General features: G+C 61.1%; 1 protein-coding gene across 5 annotated transcripts; it reads left to right on the top strand.

Annotated features, from left to right (window-relative positions):
• The first annotated feature begins 1044 nt into the window (after positions 1–1044).
• On the top strand, positions 1045–20423 carry GLI1 (GLI family zinc finger 1). 5 transcript variants are annotated; one of them, XM_068921419.1, is made up of 12 exons: positions 1045–1354; positions 12376–12554; positions 12757–12852; positions 13396–13591; positions 13861–14023; positions 14221–14322; positions 14450–14590; positions 15217–15366; positions 15880–16044; positions 16498–16746; positions 16909–17188; positions 17498–20423. In XM_068921419.1, the coding sequence occupies exons 2-12, from the start codon at positions 12458–12460 to the stop codon at positions 19768–19770; spliced, it is 3912 nt and encodes a 1303-aa protein (XP_068777520.1). In that variant the 5' UTR covers positions 1045–1354; positions 12376–12457; the 3' UTR covers positions 19771–20423. The 5 variants fall into 5 exon arrangements, with proteins under 5 accessions (XP_068777520.1, XP_068777519.1, XP_068777518.1 ...); XM_068921418.1 differs by lacking the exon at positions 1045–1354 and having other exon boundaries at positions 12302–12554; positions 13426–13591; XM_068921417.1 differs by lacking the exon at positions 1045–1354 and having other exon boundaries at positions 12302–12554; positions 14224–14322.
• Positions 20424–20901: the final 478 nt, after the last annotated feature.

Genomic DNA, 20901 nt, shown 5'->3' with positions numbered 1-20901 from the left:
AGCCTCTGCCGGAGCAGCGCGGCCCCCGCAGACCACATACCACGCGCGGGGTTTCCTGTCGATCCCCGCCGCGCCTGCCGGCAGTGCCCCCTAAACCGCGAACCAGCTCGGGGCGCTGCTGGCAGCAGCCCGTGGGGGCTCTCGCGGGAGAGGCGGTCCGCTGCTGCCCGGGCGGGCGAGCCCCCACGCAGCGGCCCCTGCGCTGCTGCTGCCTCTGCCGTGGGATGCTGGACGTGTGCCGCCCTGAAGCCCCCTAACGTCTCCCCGACCCTCTTAGGGTGCCCCACGCAGCTCTCGGCCTTCCTGGACGGTGCGACAGGCGAAGCAGGGGGGTCTCGGGGCCGGTGTCCACCGAGCCCCGTCCCTCGGCGGGGAAGTCAACGGCTGGGGGTGGGCTTCTGCGGGTGGCTGTGCGCCGTGCCTGTGCCGTGCCGTGGTCGTGCCCTGTGTGCTCCGTGCATAGGTGTGCATTCCCCGTGTGCGTCGTCACAGAGGTGCGACCATGTGCATGCTTCAGGTGCACGTGTGTGCTTTTTGTGTGCATGCGCGTCTGTGTGTACATGCAAAAATGCATATGTGTGTAGTTACGTGCATGCATGCTCACAGATGCAGGTGTGCAGAGGTGTGCGCATGCCCTCTGTATACATGTGTGCCCTGTGCATGCACGCACAGGTGCATGTGTGCATGCACATGTACCCTCTGTCTGCATGCACAGATGTGCGTGCACATGTCCCACTTGTGTACATAGATACATGTCGGCACACAAGCCCTTTGTGAGTGTGTGTGTGTGCCCTGTGTGTGTGCACGGACTCGTGTGCGCACAGCTGAGTGCAGGGTCCATGTGTGCACGGGTGCATGCGTGCAGAACTGTGTGTGTGTGCACGGGCGTGCGTGTGCACGGACCCGCGCGTGTGCAGGGCCGTCGTGTGCGCGCGTGCCCCGCGTGCGCGCGTGTGCAGGATCCAGCCCGGGTTTTCGGAGTGGCTGGAGCCGGCGGCGCTCCCGGTCGGGGTCTCCGTCCCGAGCGCGCTCGGCGCTGCCGCCGCCGCCGCCCAAGTTGGCGGAGCGGGTCTCGCCGCTCCGCCGCTCCTCGAGTTTTGCCGGGACGCGCCGCCCTCGCGGGGCTCCGGCAACTTTCTCCGGGCGCCCGGGGCGGAGCGGGAGCGGAGCCGGGGCAGGACGGGCACTGCCGGGGAAGTGCGAGGGGCGCCGCGCCGTCCCGTCCCGTCCCGTCCCGCCCCGACCGCCGGGGTCCCCCTGGATGTGCCGCTTCTCGCTGGGACCGAGCTGCCGCCGGGAGCCGGGGCAGCGCGGAGCCGCGGGAGCTGCCCGCGCCGCCCGGGGCCGCTCGGAGGTAGGAGCCGCTGGGGCCGTCGGAGGGATCGGGGCCGTGAGCAGGGGGTGGGGGAGCCCCGCGGGCCGGGGCTGCGCGTTGGCGGCGGTGCCGCCCGGCGGCCGAGGGTGCCGGACCCGCCGCCGGGGCCGAGCCGCGCCGGGGCCGTCCCGTCGGCGCCGCGGGACGCCGGGCGCCGGGCCGGAGCCGGGGCCGGGGCCAGGGCCGGGGCCGTCGCGAGGAGCCCTGGCGCGGTGCCTCCGCGCCCCCCCGGCCCCGCCGTCCCGCGCGGCTCCGCGCAGTGGGTGGGCTGCGGCGGAGGCCGGGCGGCAGCAGCGCGCCCGGCGCCCGCCCGGGGCGGCTCCGCGGGGGCGTCGGACGGGGCGCAGCTGGCGGCGGGATGGCAGCGTCCGGGGCTGCCTGTGGCGCAGGATGGTCCCGGGGGCGTGAGACCCCGCTCCCGAGCCGCGGCGGAGCCGCAGACGCTGCTCCTACGCCTTCCTCGGGTCCTCCTACCCTGGGCCGCCTTTTGGGCCTCCGTGCCCCGCTGCTTTGCAGAGTGAGGGGGCAGCTACCCCGGCTGGCACCCTGCGGCCCTCAGCCAAGTGCGGTGTCTCCGGGGCTGTGACACCCGCCGTCCTCAGGGGCCCAGGCCTGGCCTCAGCGGGGAGCAGGAGTTGCTATTGGGACAGCGAGGCTCTCCCTGCTCCTGCTGTGACCCTGCTCCGGCAGCTGGCCAAGCTGTGCAGGCAACCTCTGGTTGGGGTGACGTGCGGGGAGGCTCTGCGCACCCCAAAGAGCCTCCTTGAGCCCGTGGCGACATGCCCAGGCCCTGCTGCACCCCGGCTCTCCAGCTTTCGTCCCTCGGGGCCCCTGGGGCTGCGTTTCCGCCCTCACCACCTCGGTGATGGTTGCGGCTGCTGTGGAAGCGTCACACGTTGGGAGAAGCCTCTCTGCTTTGGAGGGGAAGGCAAAGCTACTCTTCCATGTTGCTTGTGGAGTACCCTGGTTCCCTACCTGCGCTGGCTTTGAGTGTCCGTCTGTCCTCCTGCACGCTTGCACAAGGAGAGCTGCTGCGCTTTAATGGTTGGAGGGCTGTGGCTGGGGTCAGGGGTGGGGTGTTAGATGGTGGAGTTCAGCCCTGAGCCCCTCTGCAATGGTGACCGGGTCTGACCTCTTTGGCCGACAGCTCCAAGTGCCCGGGGTGCCCCTGCTGAACGCCAGCCCTGCAGCCACCCTGCTAAAGCCTCTGGGACTCTGCATTCAGGCTTTGGCTGTGTGTCACCCCCCTGGCTGGTGTGAGGGACGGACGGGGCCCTGAGCAGTCGGGGGCTGGCGGAGCAGGCTGGCCGCAGAGGTGCTCAGGAGGAGCTGTGGGCCACGGTCAGGCACAGCACAGAGGAGCGGGAGGGAGCCAGGCATCACTTGAGTGGGGGCCATGTGAGACTCGGTCACCCTGGCTTGCAGGTGAGCAGGAGCTGCTTGAGCCTGGGCTTGCACAGGCCATCCTTTCTGGGATCCAGGGCACCCGGAACCCAGAACTGGTCCAAACCCCCAGTGAGCAGGGAGAGCTGGGAGTCTAAAGGCAAAGGAAGCATCTCTCTAGGGGGTGGATTATCCTCTGCTATCAGGGTGCCTTGGGCCAGGCCCTGCTCACACATGCGAGGTCTGTTAGGTGGTCCCTAACAGAGTGAGGCCACACAGCATGGGGTGGCCACCCCTCTCCTAGGCGGATGGAGAGGCTTGCAGCTGAGGCCTGAGTGTGGCCGCGCTGCTGGGGCTGGGACGCTAGAAGATGCTCCAGCACCAGGCAGGGTCCTGTGCCTGGCTCCAGAAGGGAGGTGGGGGCCCAGCAGGATATCCAGACACCTGAGTCCTGGCCCTGCTGTGCTCTTTAGGTACCTGTAGTGAACCTGAGCAGACGGCGCAGCATCCAGACGGTAGACATCGGGTTTTGGTGTTGGGGCAGTTTGGGGGAAAGGGATGAAGCAGCTGGATGAAGTTTCTATTTCAGAAACTCAGACCTAGGAAAACTTCTCAGCATGGCTGGGCCTGCTGTCTCCAGCTGGGGTAGAGGCTGCTTCTGTGGGGATGGGGGGAGGCAAAGGCACCCGCTGTCCCTTCCACACTGTTGTGGGTGTTTGAAGCTGGCTTATTTGTGCATTTGGCTCTGCATAGTGCTGGCTGGACTGGTCCGTGCCTTCCCTCGAGCCTTTCCCCAGCAAAGTGAGGGTCCCTGTGCTCAGCAAGGGTCTTTGAGAGGAAGGGGATCTGCTGGAAATTGGGGCCCTGGAGCAGGTCCACACAAAACCTCCCTATATCTGCCCCAAACTCCCCAACTACTGAGGATCCTGGCTCCTCTTGGGAGACTGTCACACCCTGAACTGGGTCAAACTGCCCACCCTCAGGCCTGAGCCAGCCTGGCTCCCGCCGTATGCGTGCACAAGCTCTCAGTCATGCTTGGAGCCAACTTGGGTCCTTTGAGCACTTGCTCATCACCATGTTACTAGTGGCTTGTTCGGGGGGGCTCATTTCTCCCCTATGTATCAGGGTCTTTTCCATCACATAGATGAGCACAAAATTAGGAGCAGGTTGGGAGCTGAAGGTCGCCAGACCCTTGTGGCTGGTGTAGTGTGGTGTGGGGTGGGAATGAAGCAAACTCAGCCCTGCTTTCCCCTGATGGTGCTGGAGCTTGCTGAGCTGGGAGGATCTCTCGAGGAGGGAAGTTTCCATCTGGGGGAGTGAGTCAGCGTGGACACCTTGTGACGTGTGCTGTCATGTTGGGGCAGCCCGAGGAGAGGCGGGTGTTGAGCTCAGGCTTAGAGGGACGTTTGCAGCTCACTGCGCAGTGTGCAGAGGGTGGGTGGGCAGACGGGCTGGGAGGCGTGGGGACTGTTAGTGACATGCCACGACTCAGGACTCCTGGCACAGTGCTGCGGAAGCTGGCCAGCCCCCAGACCCTAAGGAGTAGGTTTCCCCTTGCCACTCCAATGTGCTGTATAAGTGCACACGTACTTGCACCTGCACGCGCAGGCACCCTCATGTATGCACATAGTACACTGGTGCACACACACTCACTTATGTGCACAGACTATGCCCGCCTCAGCACACACTCACAGATGTGATACGGCTTTCACAAAGGGATGCTTGTGATGCCTCCTTGCCTTTCTTCCTTACAGGCCACGGTGCCTGCCCTTGTCCCTCTGCACTGACATATGAGAAGGGAGAAACCTCAGGTGTCCAGTGGTGGGTCAGGAAGGAAAAGCAATCCACCCACAGCATCCTCTGGGAATGTGTGTGAACACGTGTATGTGCGTGCATACCTATGGATGTGTATGCAGGTGTGCCTGTGTACATACCTGTATATGTGTGTGCACAATTATCTGTGTATTTTGTGCGGTTCCCTACCTGGTTGGCATTTTGCGTCAATGGGACTGGAGTCCCTTTGTCCGTGTGCCTCAGTTTCTCTTGGTTTCTCTTCCTGGTGTTTAGCAATCCCAGTGACGTGGTAGATAACAAGGGTCCCCAGGGTGGGTGCTTGGTGAGGGCTGAGGGGATTCTTCTACAGAAACCTTCCTAGGCACATAGCAAGTGTTCCCCCCCCCCCCAAATCCTTACAGCACATCAAAACCCTTCAGAAGCTGCAGAATAACAAGGGGAACAGCTGATAAAATAGCAGCCACCGAGTGGGAACAAGCAGCAAAAACAGAGTCGGGTTTCAGCTCCGCCGCATCCGGGTCTGAGGCTGGGGGAGGGGGGGTCCAGATGTGGTGCAACTCCATATCAAACCTCCCACCCCTGCTTCCTACCCCTGGTCCAGGGGGAACAAACCTTGGTGGCTCCCAGTGCTCCCCAAGGTGGCAGTGAACATGGCGCTAAGTGATGGGGTTGCAGCATGCAGGTCTCCAGGCAAGCAGGAGGAAAGCAGGGGTCTGTGCCGACTGTCTCTAAAAGTGGCAGATACCTGGGGAGAGACAAAAGTGCCCCAGAAGGAAAGGGATTGCTGGGGCCTTGCGTGGTGGGGGTGGGAGGGTCAGGGGACACCCCTCATACCTCTCAGCAGATAGAGGGGGTTTCTTGTCCCAGAGGAGGAGCCACTTAGGCTTCCTAAATGCCCCATTAATAGTGCTGTGCTTACCTTGTTCCACTGCTCAGCGTGGTCACGAGACAGGCAGTTCCACAGATTAAACGGGGTCAGTATTGTGTTTTTAATGTTTTAACCACTGCTGACATCCCCATCAGGTCCTGCACATCCTCCTGCCCCCATCCGCTGAGGAGTCCTGCAGGAGAGAGCTGCTGGGGTGGGAACAGGCTCCGTATGGACTGCCCTGACCACCGTGGGAGGACAGCAGACATTACAGCTCACTGCCTTCTCTGCCTTGGGAACGCAGGGTTTCCTGCATTACAGCCCCTCTTTTGGGGGTGTCCCTCCGTATAACATATGTGTGCTGGGGTGGGAGGTGACATCCTGGTGCCAGGGGAAGGAGCTGTGCCCGGCAGGGGCTCCCACAACAGCAATGACTCAGAGCTGGGTGTTTATGGGTCCCACATGTTCAATTTTGCTGTTTCCCTCCAGCACAGGGAGGGAAAGGGGGAAGTATAAAAATTCCTATAGCAGCTGTTGCTATGTCTGCACCCCCTTTACCCCCACCCCAAAACCTTGCTCCTGCCCAGACCCCACTCCGATGTGGGCAGGGGCCAGGGAAGTGGCTTTATGGGAGCAATTTGCAGGGGTAGAGCGTGCCGGCGGCCAAAGCAAACAACATGCAAGCCCGCGACAATTGCCGGCCTGCCCCGGGACCACCTATCAAGCGCCACCACTCCTGCCCGGCTTGCCGCGGCTTCCTGACTGGCTCAGCCTGTGGTTGAGGGCCAGCAGTCCCTGCCTCACGCAGGGACCCGGTGCAGGGAACGCAAAGAGGCCAGCTCTTGCCATGCAGCCCTCCTCCATGGGCTACCTGTGCCTGGGGATACACCGGGGAACGGGCAGCAAGGGCTGCACCGCAGGCCAGGCTGTCTTCCCCTCTTCCCAAAGCACACGTGTGTTAGCACGTGCTAATGTGTCTGGAGGCATGTCAGAGCACAGTCATGAGTGGGTGTGGGTGCATGTGGGAGCGAGGGGCTGGATTTGTTTGCCCCTCTGCTGGGACATGGCGCAAGGGCGGTGGTGCACTGTGGCTGGCAAAAGACTGTGCTGCTGGAGGAGTGGGTGGGCTGCAAGGGAGCTCTGGTCCTTCCTGGAAGCAGTGCAAAGGGCAGAGAAGGGTTTTGGCATGGGGTGGGGAATGGGGATGTGTTACATTAATGGAGATAGCAACTGTGGCTGGAGAAGGAGGTAGGGAGGGAGAATGGAGCAGAGGATGTCCCGAATCTGTCCTGACATGGATGTCTCTGCCCCCTACCCTCCACACACCCATCCTTCCCCAGCGCCGGTCATGTCTCTGCCTCAGCTTTTCCAGGCAAGGGACCACCTTGGAATGGGCTTGGCAGCCCACACCAGCATGGGATCACGGCCCTGAATTGTCCCTTTTCAGACCCTCTGAACCCGAAGCAATGTGCTTTGTGGCAGCTGCGGTCCCCAGGCAGATTAGCTTCCCCAAGCGGGGAGCCTGGGCTCACCGAAAGGCCTGGCCCAACGGTGGGGTCAGATGCTTAGCGAGGCAGCTGGGAGGGAGGTCTGTGCATCAGCTTTGCTGGAGACAGAGATGTGAAAGCGTGTGGAGATGGGGGAGCAGCTCCCACCATGGGGACTGGCCTGGCTCTGGCCCAGTCCCAGGGCAGGGAAAGGGGATAACTTGGGGGGGGGTGGGATTTGACCTTTTTTGCCCCACTGTCATTGGCCTTTCCCCCTCCCCAACAGGACCCTGGCCCCTGGGGAGGCTGTACAGCATGGGGCAGACCTCACAGCTGGGGAGGAGCGTGCTGGCGCTTTCAGTCCCCTCCTGCCCTTGGGAGGCGGCTGGGATACGTCCCCTTGATCCCGGAGTGCCGCTGGCATGGGGGAGCGTTGGCTCCCCAGCAGCTCTCCCACAGCCTTGCTCCTCGTGTCCGCGTGCTGCCGCTCAGCCCAGCCCTCCACCGGGCTCCCGTTCCTGGAGCCGCTTTGGCCATGGCACTGCCAGAGCTGCTGCCCCAGCGCGGGAACGCAGCGCTTAAGCCAGATCAATGTTTTTCCTAAGGCCCTGTAGGGTTAAACCAATTGGGCATGTGGCTGACCCTGGGGTCACAATGCAGCCAGGGAGGGGATGGCTCTGCGCCTGTGGCCAAAGCCCATCTCAGGGTGGGGTGGGATGCCCAGCCTCTGATCCTGGGGAGGGGGAAGAGATATGCAGGGATAGCCTCCTGGGGCATATCCCCACTCCAGCCCCTGCCGCACCCGTGGCCCAGCCCTCCATCTGCTTCTCTGCTCTGGCCCTCCCTTGCTGGGGCAGGGATGGGAGTGCACCCTGTAGTGGCTCCCCCCTGCTGCTCTGGCAGCTCGCAGCATGTGTGCAAACACATGGACAGGCATGCATGCAAACACGTGTGTACACCTGTGCACACATACACGTGTGAGTACATACATGTGAGCACAACTCCCCCCTCGAGAAACACACCCTCCCGCAAACACGAGTCATTCCCCACACATGCAAACACGTATGGCCAAACTTGTGCATTCGCACACGCTTACAGAAATACAGATGCCCCCATGCATGCAGACACAGAGCCCTCCCCCAGGCCCCCCACGCTGGGGGCCGCGCTAGGCGGGTTGATGGATTGTGCCACACACAGCTCAGCACTGCCGGTCTATCGGCCGGGATCTCGGCCGCGCGGGCTAATCCAGCCCTGACATCACATTCCTCCGCAGTGGGACTCCGGGGCTGTTAACCCTGCTGGGGCTGGGCCTGAGCGGGAGGTGCTGGGGGCGGAGAGAGGTCCCCCCCCCCCGTCCTCCCCCCCCCCCCCCGCCCCCGCCGCCCGGCGGTGCCGGCCCTGCGGGAGCAGCCCCGTGCCGCGCTCGCCGCACCCTGCTGCCCCGCGGGGGCTGGTCGGGCCGTCGGCACCGGGCTGAGCGCCCCGGCCGGGACGGGAGCGCTTGCCGGCCGGGGCGGCAGGGTGGGGTGGGGCACCCCCGCGCCCTCCTCTTTCGGCCAGGTTTCCTAAGGGCCTGCGATTCCCCGGTCTGTCCCTACATCGCTCCATCTCTCGCCCTCCTTTCCTCGGCTTCTTTGTGCGTCCCGCCATCCGTCGGCGGAGGTATCCCAACTCTCCTTCTGCTGTGCAAACGCCCTGTGCCTAACTTCGCTTTCTGTCTTTTGCCCCTTCTCTGTCTCCTTCTTCTCCCCCTGCCGGTTCCCCCAGTGTCCTCAGGAAACTGGAGCCAGATGACAGATTTCAGATGTGTTTGCAGGAAATAAAAGGCGAGGAGCCGGGGGGATGGCCGGTCCCGACCCCCTCCCGCGCAGCGTTTTCACGTCTGGAGCCAGCCCGGCTTCAACTGCTCCTGCTGCTGGCTGCGCTCCTTGTTTTCTTGGCAGAGAGGAGGAGGAATGTGTTTCAGTTTGAGTTTCTTGGCAGGAGGAGACCGAGGGAAGATTCCCCTCAATCCCGGCTGCGCCTGGCTCTCAAATTTATGCCCATAGGCTGCGACTTGGGTGGGCCGCGGTGGTGTGCGGCAGGCGGGGGAGGCGAGCGCGGCGGTGGGGGAGCCGCGGGCCGGTTCCCATTGGCTCCGCGCTCCCCCCAGCCCCCTCCTGCTCCCCTGCTCGGGGGCCTCCCAGGCCCGGGGAGCTCCCACGGACCCCGCCGGCTCTGGGGGGAGCGTCCCGCAGCCCGGGCCCAGGGGCTCAGGACGTTTCCCCTCTTGCACGAGGCCCCCCCCCCGCACTGATGCTCAGCAGGGCAATGTGCGGGAGTGGGGAAGAGCCGCCGTGATCATCGTGCCCGCCCGGCGCCCGCCTGCCTCCGAGCTGCCCCACTGGGAGAGCCCAGCCCGTGCCAGCCTGGGTTTGGTGGCCAAACTCCTCCCCGCTTCCTGAGTCCAGGAAGGAGAGGATGTCTTGGCATAGCGGGACCCTGACCCTCCTGCTGTACCTGGAGGACCAGGCAACGGGGACGGCGGGGGCCAAAGCCCAACTGAACTGTCCCCAGACCTGTGTGGTGGGTGCTGGAGGGGGGGCAGAGGGGATACCCCTTCCAGGCAGTGAGATGATGCAGCAAGCCTGGCTGTTGTAGGGTGGGAGTGATGTGCCTTGTGCTTCACGCCTGTGTGCTCTCCGCACGTGGTGGCGTGCCATGCATGCACGTGTGGTCTGTGTGTGCCCTGCGTACTCTGTGCATGTCTGTGTGCACACGAGTGCACTATGTGCATGCATGCCGCATGCATGCACATGCAATTTGTGTGGTGGTCTTTCTGCATGTGTGTGCACGCGTGCTCTGTACATGTGTGCATGGGGTGGTTAGCATGGCAGGGGCTGCCATGGCTGGGTGGGCATAGCCGGGCACGTGGCAAGGTGAACATGGCCGAGGGTGGACATGGTAGAGGGGACAGCACAAAGACTATAAACACATTAACCCCAATCCTGGAAGAGGTAGATGCCCTGCATGGTGCCCCTGCCTTCTCTGGTGCTCAGGGCAGCAGGAACAGAGTGAGGCCCTTCTGTATCCCCAGCCCGGATGCTGTACATGCAAGGAGCGAAGGGTCCCCTGTGCTTCTGCTTCTTCCCCCCTCCCAGCTGCAGGAGGCCCCAGAGATGCCAGGTGGGACCCACAGCAGTTGTACCCCCTACAGGCCTGAGAGCTTTTGGGGGCTGTGCAGGCAGCAGTGCAGGGACTAAGGTCACATGGGTGTGCACATGTGCAGGTATCTGTGTGTGTGAACATGCTTGTATGTGTACATGTGTTAAGTATGTGCATGCATGTACACATGTATCTGTATGTCTGCATGTGCATGTGCTTGTTTATCTGTGTCTGTATGTGTGGGTAGGCATGTGTATGTCTTTGCTCATGCCTGCATGTATATGTGCATGTATGCATGTGCGCATCTGCCTATATGCCTCTACAGATACATGCAAATGTATGTTCATGCATCTGTGTGTGTGTGTGTCTGTGCACATTCAACTAGGTATGTGTGCGAAAGGGCGGAGGGGTCCGTGACTGACTCCTTGGCTAGACAAACTTTTGTGAGGGACTGGCATGCTCTTTCCTTGTTAGATGCTGTGGCTGGGGTAGGGGGAACACGGGGGCCTTTCCCTGGAGATGCTCCCCCAATCTCCCAGTCTTTACAGTGAGGCCCAGGTCCAGCCTCCCCCCTGTTTCTTACTCTTCTTCCTCATCTCTCTTGCCCTTTCCTGCCTCCAGCCCTTCCACCTTCCTGGTGCTCCATCCCCCTTTGCCTGCCCTGCTGGCCCCCCCACCCCATTCTTCCCGGCTGACACTCTCACAAAGCCCGGAGACAAGCTTTCAAAGGGGCAACTCATGCGGAAGAATCACTGCCCCCCTCACCCCCCGTGCTCCAAATGCAACCTGGCACTTTCCCAGCAGGGTGAGGGGCTCCCGCCCCCCCCCAGACCCCTTGTTTGGGGTGATTCACTTCGTCTGTCAAAGGAGGAGGCTGAGGGTGTGGGAGGCCTGGTCCCAGTGCCACCCGCATGCAGCTCTCCCTTATCCCCTGGTTCTTGCTCCTCCCAGAGCCGTTGTCCCTCTTGCAAGGCCTCGGGATCAGGATCAGGATTGCAGGGGGGGGCAGTACAGGGAACATGGGCTGAGACCAGAGTTGTGGGACCTGTGTGCAGGCACTGGAGCCGCGGTTGGCAGTCTGACTGTGGGCAGGGCTAGGCAGAGACAGGTGGAAATGAGACCCAGCAGCCCGACAGGGACTCACAGGCAGGGATGAGATAGTGGGCCAGGCTGAGCCCTGTGGGCAGGGGTGGGATGTGTGGGTGGGACAGGGCAGGGTTTTGACCTGCAGGCAAGGCGGGGACCCCTTAGCAAGGCAGGACTGGGTGGGACCTGCAGGCCTGGCAAGGACCCATGAGCAGGGCAGAGCAGGGTACCAGCTTGAATCCCTTGGCCAAGAATTGTTCTGTCCGTGTGTGCCTCAGTTTCTCCTTTTGGCAGTTAGGGCTTGCAATATTTACCTCTATATGCATGTTTGAATGCAGATGTTTGTCTGGGTCTCTGGGTATAAACATGAGTATTTCATCCCTCTGCAGCAGACATTGCCCTGGGCTCCGGACTCTTGCTGGGGCAGGACCCTCTTCATGTAGCATCAAACACCAGGCACCTCAACAAGTCAGTGCCTGGGGATGCTCGTGATGTGGGCTCGACTGCAGGGTGCTGCAGCGGCGACGTTGCCTGTGCCGAACTCTTGGAGGTCACCTCGCTGTTGGGCAAGGGGCCCATCTGCATTGCTGCTCTTGTGTTCGGGGTGCATTGACCTCCCCGCTCCGCCCCCCATGCTGGTGCTGCCAGGGCCTGGGGGCCTGCTAGGTGCTTGGGTAATGGAGATGGCCCTGCCAGCTGCGGAGGAGGTGGCAGGTTCGCTCTAGCCCAGTTCCTCTGCCTGGGACCCTCCCTTGTTAATGGCTGTACCCCAAAACAGGGCAACAGGGTGCCCCCGCTTGTTGCCTGCCCTCCCAGGCTTGGCAATGTCCCCAGCCCTGTGGGCTGCCCCTTGCCAACGGACTCCGGGCAGAGGTCGGCAGCTGGGGGAGCCGCAGGAGCCGCGGTGCAGTTGGGCTGCAGAGGCGGGTGGGTACGCGGCCGTGGGGTGGGCGCGGGGCTGCAGGAAGGGCGTGGGGGGCCCCGGGCCGCGGGCGGGCCGGTCCCGCTGCCCGCGGCTGCACTGCGGCTCCCCCTGCTGGGCACAGCCGGCGGCGCCGCCGCGGCTGGGGCTGCAGCCCCCGCGGGGGAGCCCGCAGGAGCAATGAGTTTGCTGGGCCTCTGCCCAGCCTCGGCACACGGGATGGGAGAGATGGAGCAGGCGGTGGCTGGGCCCGGGAGGGGAGGGTGAGGATGGAGTTCTCTGGAGGGCAACACCTGCCCACCTTTTTCTTCCTCAGGCTGGCTCCTGCACAGGGACCTCTGTCCACCCATCTGCAAGGACCAGATGTGCTCCTGAGCCTGGCCAGGCCCTGCCGCGTCATGTTCAACCCTATGAATCCTCCAGTCACCAGCTATGTTGAGCACTGCTACTTGCGGCCGCTCCATGGACCAGCACCTGGCACCCCAGGGCCACAAGGTTGGTCACAGAGCCCTCATGCTGACCAGTGCCTGGCCTGGCCTCACTGGAGTCTGGGCAACAGACTGGCACAGTCATGGGGGAACTTTGTTTCTATTTCAGTCCTTGGGTTCAGAGATGCTCATGTGTGAGGGCCTGGGGCTGGCCCTTTGTGTCCCTGCACCGTAACAGGTTCTCCCACCTTTCTCCTCCCCTCTGCCAGGACTTGACTTCTCCTTGTGCCATCAGTCAAACCTCATGGGCAGTCACCATGGTTATGGACTGGTGCCAGGCACCGAACACCCAGGCACTGGTGATGGTAAGTCCCCCCTCTCTGGGGGAGGGTAGGTAGATGTGTTACAAGGGATTTAGGCACCCCCAGGGGATGGTGTTGATTGTGTCAGAAGCACAGGTGTGAGTGATGAGGGGATAAGGCACTGCTGGGGACAATGATGCCTGTGACAGGACAGGAGACTCCCAGGGCTTCAGTTCCCTTCTTCGGGACAGGGATGCCTGTGAGCAGGAGACAGGTATGTGCCAAGAGGTTTATGCATTTTTTTCAGATTTATGTTAGCTGTGTCCGGGGGCAAGTGTTGGCCAAGGGATTTAGGCAGTTTTCTTAGGATGCCATTGTTTGTGGCAGGGAGTAGGCGTGTGGCAAGGGGTTCAGGTTTCCCCTAGGGATATGAATGGTTGGGGGAAGGGGGATGCTTTTAGGCCTTGCCATAGCCCAGAGCCAGCAATTGGCGCACCTGGGGTACTCCTCCAGGCTCTGTAGCACCATGCTTGTGTCCTTGGGGGTTTCTTCAGCCTCCTGGGACCCAAGCTAAGAGGAGTGCCCCCCACTCTGCCGCCGTCCCAGGCTCACGGTTCTCAACACCCCGTGGTGCAGGCAAGCTGGGCAAGAAGCGGGCACTGTCCATCTCGCCCCTGTCAGACTCTAGCATTGACCTGCAGACGGTAATCCGCACCTCGCCCAACTCACTCGTTGCTTTCATCAACTCCCGCTGCGCTTCCGCCAGTGGCTCCTACGGCCACCTCTCCATCAGCACCATCAGGTGGGCACTTGACATCAGCCCTGCTGGCATGCGCGCAGCCTCTCTGAGGGAGCCTGGGTGCCAGTGCTCAACTTGGGGAGTGCCTGGTGGGGCTAGGGAAGGGGGAAGCAGTTAGCCCAGAGTGGCTTACCTGGGGACAGCAGTGGGGCCTGCGGCTTAGAGCAGGAGCAGCTGGGAGCTCAGAGACCTGGGTTCTCTGCCTGGCTCAGAGAATCTAACATGTCTGTCCTGTACTAGTGCCATCTGCTCATACCTCTTGCTCTTTGCAGTCCATCATTGGGGTACCAGAGTCCACCGGGTCAGCAGAAAGGCCAAGGGCACCTGTTTGGCCACACTCCCCCACTGCCCCCATGTAGCTCCCATGAACATCTGCCCACCCGTCCAGGACTGCTGCACCATGCCTCTGCTCGTGGCACCCTGAAACACTGCCAGGTAAGGGAGCCCCAGGGGGTGTTTCTGGTGCTGAGCACTGATGCCACTTAGCTCTTCTGATCTGAAGAACACTCCAGGGGTGGGAGATGTTCCATGCCCCCAGCAGGGTCTCTGCCATGCATCTGCTATAGGGGGTGGTCCAGTGGGCATCCTGCTGCTGACTGCTTTTACTCCCCTCTTCCCCCCTGCCACGATAGCAGCTGAAGTTGGAGCGGAGCCTGAGCAGCCCTCTGACAGCCAAATACCCAGAGGAGAGATCCGAGGGTGACGTCTCCAGTCCAGCCTCCGCAGGCACCCAGGTACCCCACAGGCCTTTGGACCACCCTCCCTTCCCCAGGGCTCCACGCTCCTCGCCAGTATCACTCCCAGTGACAGGGAGCACAAGGGGTCATGCCTGGGAGTGCTGATCTAGCTCTGCCCACCCAGGATCCCTTGCTGGGGATGCTTGACGTTCGGGAGGATCTGGAGAAGGAGGATGGGAAACCTGAAGCCGAGACTGTCTATGAAACCAATTGCTACTGGGACGGATGTGCCAAGGAATTTGACACGCAGGAGCAGCTGGTGCATGTGAGTTAGGTCCTACCTGGGCCCCCTAGCCCTAGAACTTGCCCCCAGGCTGCTGGCTGACATCCCTCTGGGTCTGCCTTTGACTCCTACCTTGAGACTGACCTATGCTGGGCTGAACCCCTCTATAAGAACTCATTGCACAGGTGTGCCATGTTGGAAGTTGTTCCTAGGGAGAGAGGGACATGCATCCTCCTCTTCTTGTAGGCAAGTTCTTTTTGATCTCCCCATGCCATGTCCCTAGGGGGATCCCCCAATCTGGCCCTTCCTCACCAATGGGGCAGCTCTCATGACCCCTGGTGCTTTCCAGACTTGCTCCCTTTGCTCTCTGTGTTTCTCTCCAGCCACTCCAACTCCCCTCTATTCCCTTGACCAGCCCCCTAGATCACTTTGACCCCTATGTCTTCTCTTGATCCTCTCAAGATAGCCCTCAGCTATCTCCTGTATCATCTCCTGCCTTCTCCAGACTCCATCTGACCACTGTGTATCCCCCTAATTCCCTGGGTCTCCACCAGCCTTCCCAGCCCCTCTGCAGCCACCTTTCTCCCATGATATCCTCTAAGACACCTGTATCCACTAATCCCCTGGTGCCCTCCGCAGTGCCCCCAATGATGCCTCTCTCTCTCCAGCACATCAACAATGAGCATATCCACGGGGAGAAGAAGGAGTTTGTATGCCACTGGGCAGCCTGTTCCAGGGAGCAGAGGCCTTTCAAGGCTCAGTACATGTTGGTGGTGCACATGCGGCGTCACACAGGGGAGAAACCTCACAAGTGCACGGTGAGCTGGCCTGGGGTCTCTGCATAGTCCTGGCTAAGCTGTGGCGCCTTGCACCAGGCAGCGCTTGGGGCAGGGTGGGTCTGGCTCATGCCGGTTTGTGGCACTGAACGAGGAACCAAAGGGGGAACACAGTGGGGAAGATGGGGTGGGAGGTGGGACAGACAGGGTGATTAGGAGTGTGGTAGTGTATGATAGGCTGGGGTGCATATGTGGCAGGCCAGGGCCCATGTGATAAGTGACATTGGCACAGATGCATATGAGGTAAAGAGGTATGAAGCAGGCTAGGCACACTGTGGCCATGTGGCCAGTGTGTAGTGAGATGCCATGACTTCTTCCAGAAGGGTAAAGGGCTGTGTGGTGGGGTGGGGACATGCACCTGCAGGTGGGCAGGTGTGTTGTGTGTGAGAGGGTGGTACGTGTTCATGGCAGATGTTATGGATGTGTAGTGTGGGGGTGATGTGGTACAGGTCTGTTGAAGAAATGTGGCATGTTTCACCCTGCCTGCCTGCACAGTTTGAGGGCTGTAACAAAGCCTACTCACGCCTGGAGAACCTCAAGACACATCTGCGCTCACACACGGGCGAGAAACCCTATGTGTGTGAACACGAGGGTTGTAACAAGGCCTTCTCCAATGCTTCTGACCGAGCCAAGCACCAAAACCGCACCCACTCCAATGAGGTACAGTTCATTGGGGTACTTCGCACCCCTTGGGGCTCCCCTATCACCCCGACTCATCCTATACCTCCTAAACGCCATGTATGCCCAGGTCTTTCTCTGTGTGTGCCAACTCTCTCCTTGCCTGCTCCAATAAAGTGTGGCCCCCTGTTCCCCTCCTAGGGCACCTGCAAACCCCCCTAGGCCTCCTTACTCCCTGCCCTGCTCCCATGCAGTACAGCCCTTGCATTACTCCTCAGGGCTCTCAGTGCCCTCCTTTGAGGCCCTGTTAAAGCACCTTACGTGCCCCTCCAAGGGGATACAGCCTCCTTGCTCCCTTCCCACCTCCAATTCCCAGGTCTACTGGAAAGCGGGAAGAAGGTGCTCTACTCCATGCCCGGGGGGTGCTGTGTTGGGAGGGGTGTCTATTTCGAGCTAACATGCTCCCTCCCCTATTCCTACCTTTTCCCCTGGCAGAAGCCCTATGTGTGCAAGATCCCAGGCTGCACCAAGCGTTACACGGATCCCAGTTCCCTGCGCAAACACGTGAAAACTGTGCATGGCCCTGACGCCCATGTCACCAAGAAGCACCGAGGTGATGTGGTGCCAGGCCGCGCACTGCTTGCCCCCAGCCTCCCTCCTGACATGAAGCAGGAGAAAGACACCAATGGCCCTAGCGAGGCCCGGAAGGATGACAGCAAACTGTTGGTGCCTGACTTGGCCTTGGTAAGGACCTGGTGGTGTGTGAAGACACAGGGACAACCAGCCAGGCCTGGCAGAGGGGTCAGTTTGCATGGTGGGGGAGACACCAAATATGGCAGGTGGGGGTTCCCAGTTTGCATTAAGTGTCTCAGTTTTTTCCCTGATTAATGTTGTGGGTCTCCCCAGAAGCCGCAGCCCAGTCCAGGTGGGCAGTCATCATGCAGCAGTGACCACTCCCCTCTTGGCAGCACCACCAACAATGACAGTGGGGTGGAGATGACCGGCAATGCAGGCGGGAGCTATGAGGATCTGTCCACGTTGGAGGAGGTGGTGCCTGGGGAGCCCATGGGCACCTCAGGACTCATGGCCCTCCACAAACTAGAAAATCTTCGCATTGACAAATTGAAGCAGATGAAGAAGCCATCAGCTACCAAAGGCCTTAACTTGCCAGCCATTCCCGGAGCCGGTGAGACCATGGTACCCTCCCACCTGGATGCAGGGGCAGCCCTGTGGGCACTGTGTAGAGCGAGGTGATGTTTCCAGTCAAAGTGGTTTCCGCACCCTCCTTTTGTTAGGGTAGGACCCCCATGTGTGGGCTCTGCCCCATCTTCTGCCCCCTCCTCATTGCCATCACTTGACCCCACTTCCTGTCCTAGCAGGCACCAACCAACCATGGGGGAGGCTGCATACTGGTACTGGAGATGGCTGCACGTTCCTCTGCTAACCACTGGTGCCATGCTGTGCTCTGATGTAACTCCTCCTTTCCTTTCTCCAGGCCTGCCTGGGGAGATGCCCGGGATCTGCGTGCCACCCCCAGCTGCCTCACACCGCCGCATCACAGAGCTGTCGACTGCAGAGCTGGGCTTGCTACCGAACGAGCGCCGGAGCAGTGCCACCAGCACCGTAAGCTCAGCCTACACCGTTAGCCGACGCTCTTCCACGGTGTCCCCATACCTGTCTGGGCCGTGTCTGGGGGGCGAAGCAGGGGCGCTGTCCAGTGGGGCAGGCCTGGCAGACGGCTATGACCCCATCTCTCCAGATGCATCACGACGCTCCAGTGATGCCAGCCACTGCGGGGGGCTGCCAGGTGTGGGCAGCCTCACACCAGCCCAGCGCTACCGTCTCAAAGCCAAATATGCTGCGGCCACAGGTGGCCCCCCACCCACCCCACTACCCAGCATGGAGCGGGTGGGCATGGGTGGCCACAGCAGCTTACCTGGGGACCGCTTTGGGCCAGCCGTACCCTCCTTCTTGGCAAATGGCTCACTGCGAAGGCATAGCTCCAATGACTACCCTGGCTATGCAGGCAGTGTTCATCCTCACCTGGTGCCAGGGAATGGTATGCGACGGGCCAGCGATCCTGCCCGGACAGTGGCCAACCCCCATGCTGTGCCCAAGGTGAATCGTTTTAAGAGCATGGGTAATGTGAATGTGCCAGGAGCAGGCAGAGTTGCCCTGCAGCCCTTGGGTGGTTCTGATGCCAACCTACAACGCCATGTCTTCTCCCCACGCCCACCCAGCATCAGTGAAAATGTTTTCCTGGAGACTGTGAGCGTGGAGGGCCCTGGCCCAGGCACAGAATCTGGCTTGCTGGAGATGGAACAGTACTTGAACTACCCTGCGGACAGCTTCCCATGCCAGGGGACAGGCATGGAGCTCCAGGGTGAAGGCCCCTATGGCAGTGCTCGCCGAACCACGGGGGGTATGCCATTGAACCCAGGTGGGCACGGGGATATGGAGGAGGGCTTGCTTCAGTCTGAGTTCTCCCTTACTCAGTGCCAGATGAATCAGCACTTCATGAGTATGTGTGCTGTCAATGGGACCATTCCAGCTCCTTGGGATGAGCCTCCCCAGGGCAACCTGGAGTTGAATTCTGGGCAGCCGAGTGCTGGTGCCCCCACCACTCCCATGTCTGGGGGACACTGTCACCATCACAGTACTCAGTACCCACTACCGAGTGCTTGTGGGCAGCAACCCAAACTCGTGAGCACATGCCAGGACAGTGGATTTTCTGGCGGGCACCGGCTCAACCGACTGCAGATCAAATCTGAGCAGCATTATCCAGCACCTGCCCCAGCGCTTGCTCCCTGCCAGAACGCCAAACCCCCTGGGCCCATGCAGCCTCCTGCATCCTTTGGCCAAGCCATGAATGTGGGGCCTGGTGGCTACCAGTCTGAGGAGCAGGCACGTGTCAGTTACATGGGCATGTTGAGCCCAGCGGGGAGAAGAGCCCAGACCCCCACCCTGCAGGCCAAAGAAGTGATGGTCCGTAGCTATGTGCAGGCCCAGCAGGCTCTGATGTGGGGAGACCAGCTAGCTTCCAAGGGAGGGGAGGCAGGTATGGGGCTGGGCAGCGAACCTGGACAGTGCCAAGCCATGCAAGCACCACCGTACCTCAGCCCCAAGTACTCTGGTTATCAAGACAAACCGGACCACCTGCAGGGTCTGGCAGAAAACCAGCACCTCTTAAGCCCCCCATGCTTTAGCCCTGACATGGTGCCACACCCGCCCAATGGCCCCAAACCACCTGGGCACCAAAACAGTCTGGGCTATGCAGCCAATCTTGCAGAGCCAAGCCATTCCTATGAGGGGGTGGAAGCCAGCCCCCGGCGCCTACTTCGCTTGCCTCCTGTCCGCTCCGCACCTGAGGGGCCCAATAATCCCCTGCTATATTACCCAGGCCAGGGTACACACGTGGAGGTGGGCAAAGGTGGGCATAAGCCTCTGGGTCAAATGGCAGCAAGCTGCGGGGGTCCTGGGCATTATGGTGGAAACTTGGAAGAACTGAAGGGCAGCTCCTATCCCTACCTGGATTCGGGGGAGCAGGTGGCCAACAGCTTGGACTCGCTGGACCTGGAGAACACGCACCTTGACTTTGCTGCCATTGTGGAGGATTCAGAGGCACCTGCACTGCTACCTGGACCCCCAAGCCCTGCTGGTGGCCTCCTGCTTCCTGCATCTGGCGGTGCCAACATGGCTGTGGGTGACATGAGCTCCATGCTGAGCACTCTGGCAGGGGAGAGCCATTTCCTCAACTCCCTGTCCTAACTGAGGGACATAAGCTATCAGGTGGGCACCTCTGCAGCCAGGGGGTCCCCAAACCTTATTGGGCAGAGGCAGGAGATCCCCTGGAGCTCTCTACCATGTATGCCTTGGGGGCAGGAACACCCCTGCAGTCTCCCCTTCCTCAGTTTATGAGTGTCAGGCTTTTTCATGGGAGGAGCCCTGCTGAGTCTAAGACACAGCTGCAAGCGGGGTTCCTGGGCACCTCTGCAGAGGGTAACTTGCTACACCTGTCCGCTCCATTCCAGTGCCACCTTTCCCTGCCTTCCCCAGGCCTGTGGACCAAGCGGTCCTGTGCAAAGTCTTAACGTCGAAACCAAAGAGTTCCACCCCTGCAGGCAGGCTCCCTCCCTATGTCTCTGCTGCTCCCACTCAAATCCTAGTCTTTGTCATGACTTCAGCTGCTCTTTGCTTGACAAGAGCACCCACCCTCCCTTGCTCAAGGATGGGAGAAGGGTGAGGCTATTCTCCACTGTGGGGATGCTGGGGGGAGGGCATGGGGTGACTGGTGCTGCCTGCACCACTGTGTATATAGTGTGCATATGTGTATGTCTCCCTTGCGGGTGTCACCCCAGCCTTTATTTTGTTTGAAAGAAACAGCAGTGCCCCTCCCTCCCCATTAAACCCTTTCTCAGGGGAGTGTGAGCTGTGTGCCTCTTTATCCCTGCAGATGGGCTCCAAGCTGGCCCGCTGTTTCCGGGTGTTATACACACATCCCTACACCCCTTCTTTTCCCTCAGCCAGGACCAGGTTGGCCCATTTGGGCCAGGCCCTGCAGAAGCACCTGCTTTTGGATTGGGCTTCTACCCGCAGCATGTGCTGCCCAGATGACTACTCGCACAGCGATTCCCATGGTGGGGGGGGGAGGGGAAAGGGGAGTGCTGCCCCCCTTGCACATGCAGAATCACACTGACACCCACATACACATGGAGGAATAGTCTCAAGGTATGGCTCAGTGCTTCTGGGGTTATACCTGGGTCTCGGGAGCTTCTCCTGTAGACCATCTGCGCACCTCTGGGGCCTGCTCTGGGCTCTCCCTTAGGAATTTGAGGGTGGGGGGCACTGCAGCATCTCTTGGGCTGCTCTGTCAGTCTGGGGACTCTTTCCAAGGGTCTC

Source organism: Struthio camelus, chromosome 28 (genome assembly GCF_040807025.1).
Source record: "Struthio camelus isolate bStrCam1 chromosome 28, bStrCam1.hap1, whole genome shotgun sequence".
Classification (NCBI taxonomy): Eukaryota; Metazoa; Chordata; class Aves; order Struthioniformes; family Struthionidae; genus Struthio; species Struthio camelus.
The sequence above is the reverse complement of the archived record's forward strand: the minus strand, read 5'-3'. Positions and strand labels throughout refer to the sequence as shown.

Bases quoted from the DNA above. Each gene is read 5' to 3' on its own strand.
- GLI1 (XM_068921416.1), top strand. From the start codon at position 12,329: ATGGAGTTCTCTGGAGGGCAACACCTGCCCACCTTTTTCTTCCTCAGG. The intron at 14,591-15,216 runs GTGAGTTAGGTC...CTCTCTCTCCAG, and splicing joins CGCAGGAGCAGCTGGTGCAT to CACATCAACAATGAGCATAT. The intron at 15,367-15,879 runs GTGAGCTGGCCT...CTGCCTGCACAG, and splicing joins AGAAACCTCACAAGTGCACG to TTTGAGGGCTGTAACAAAGC.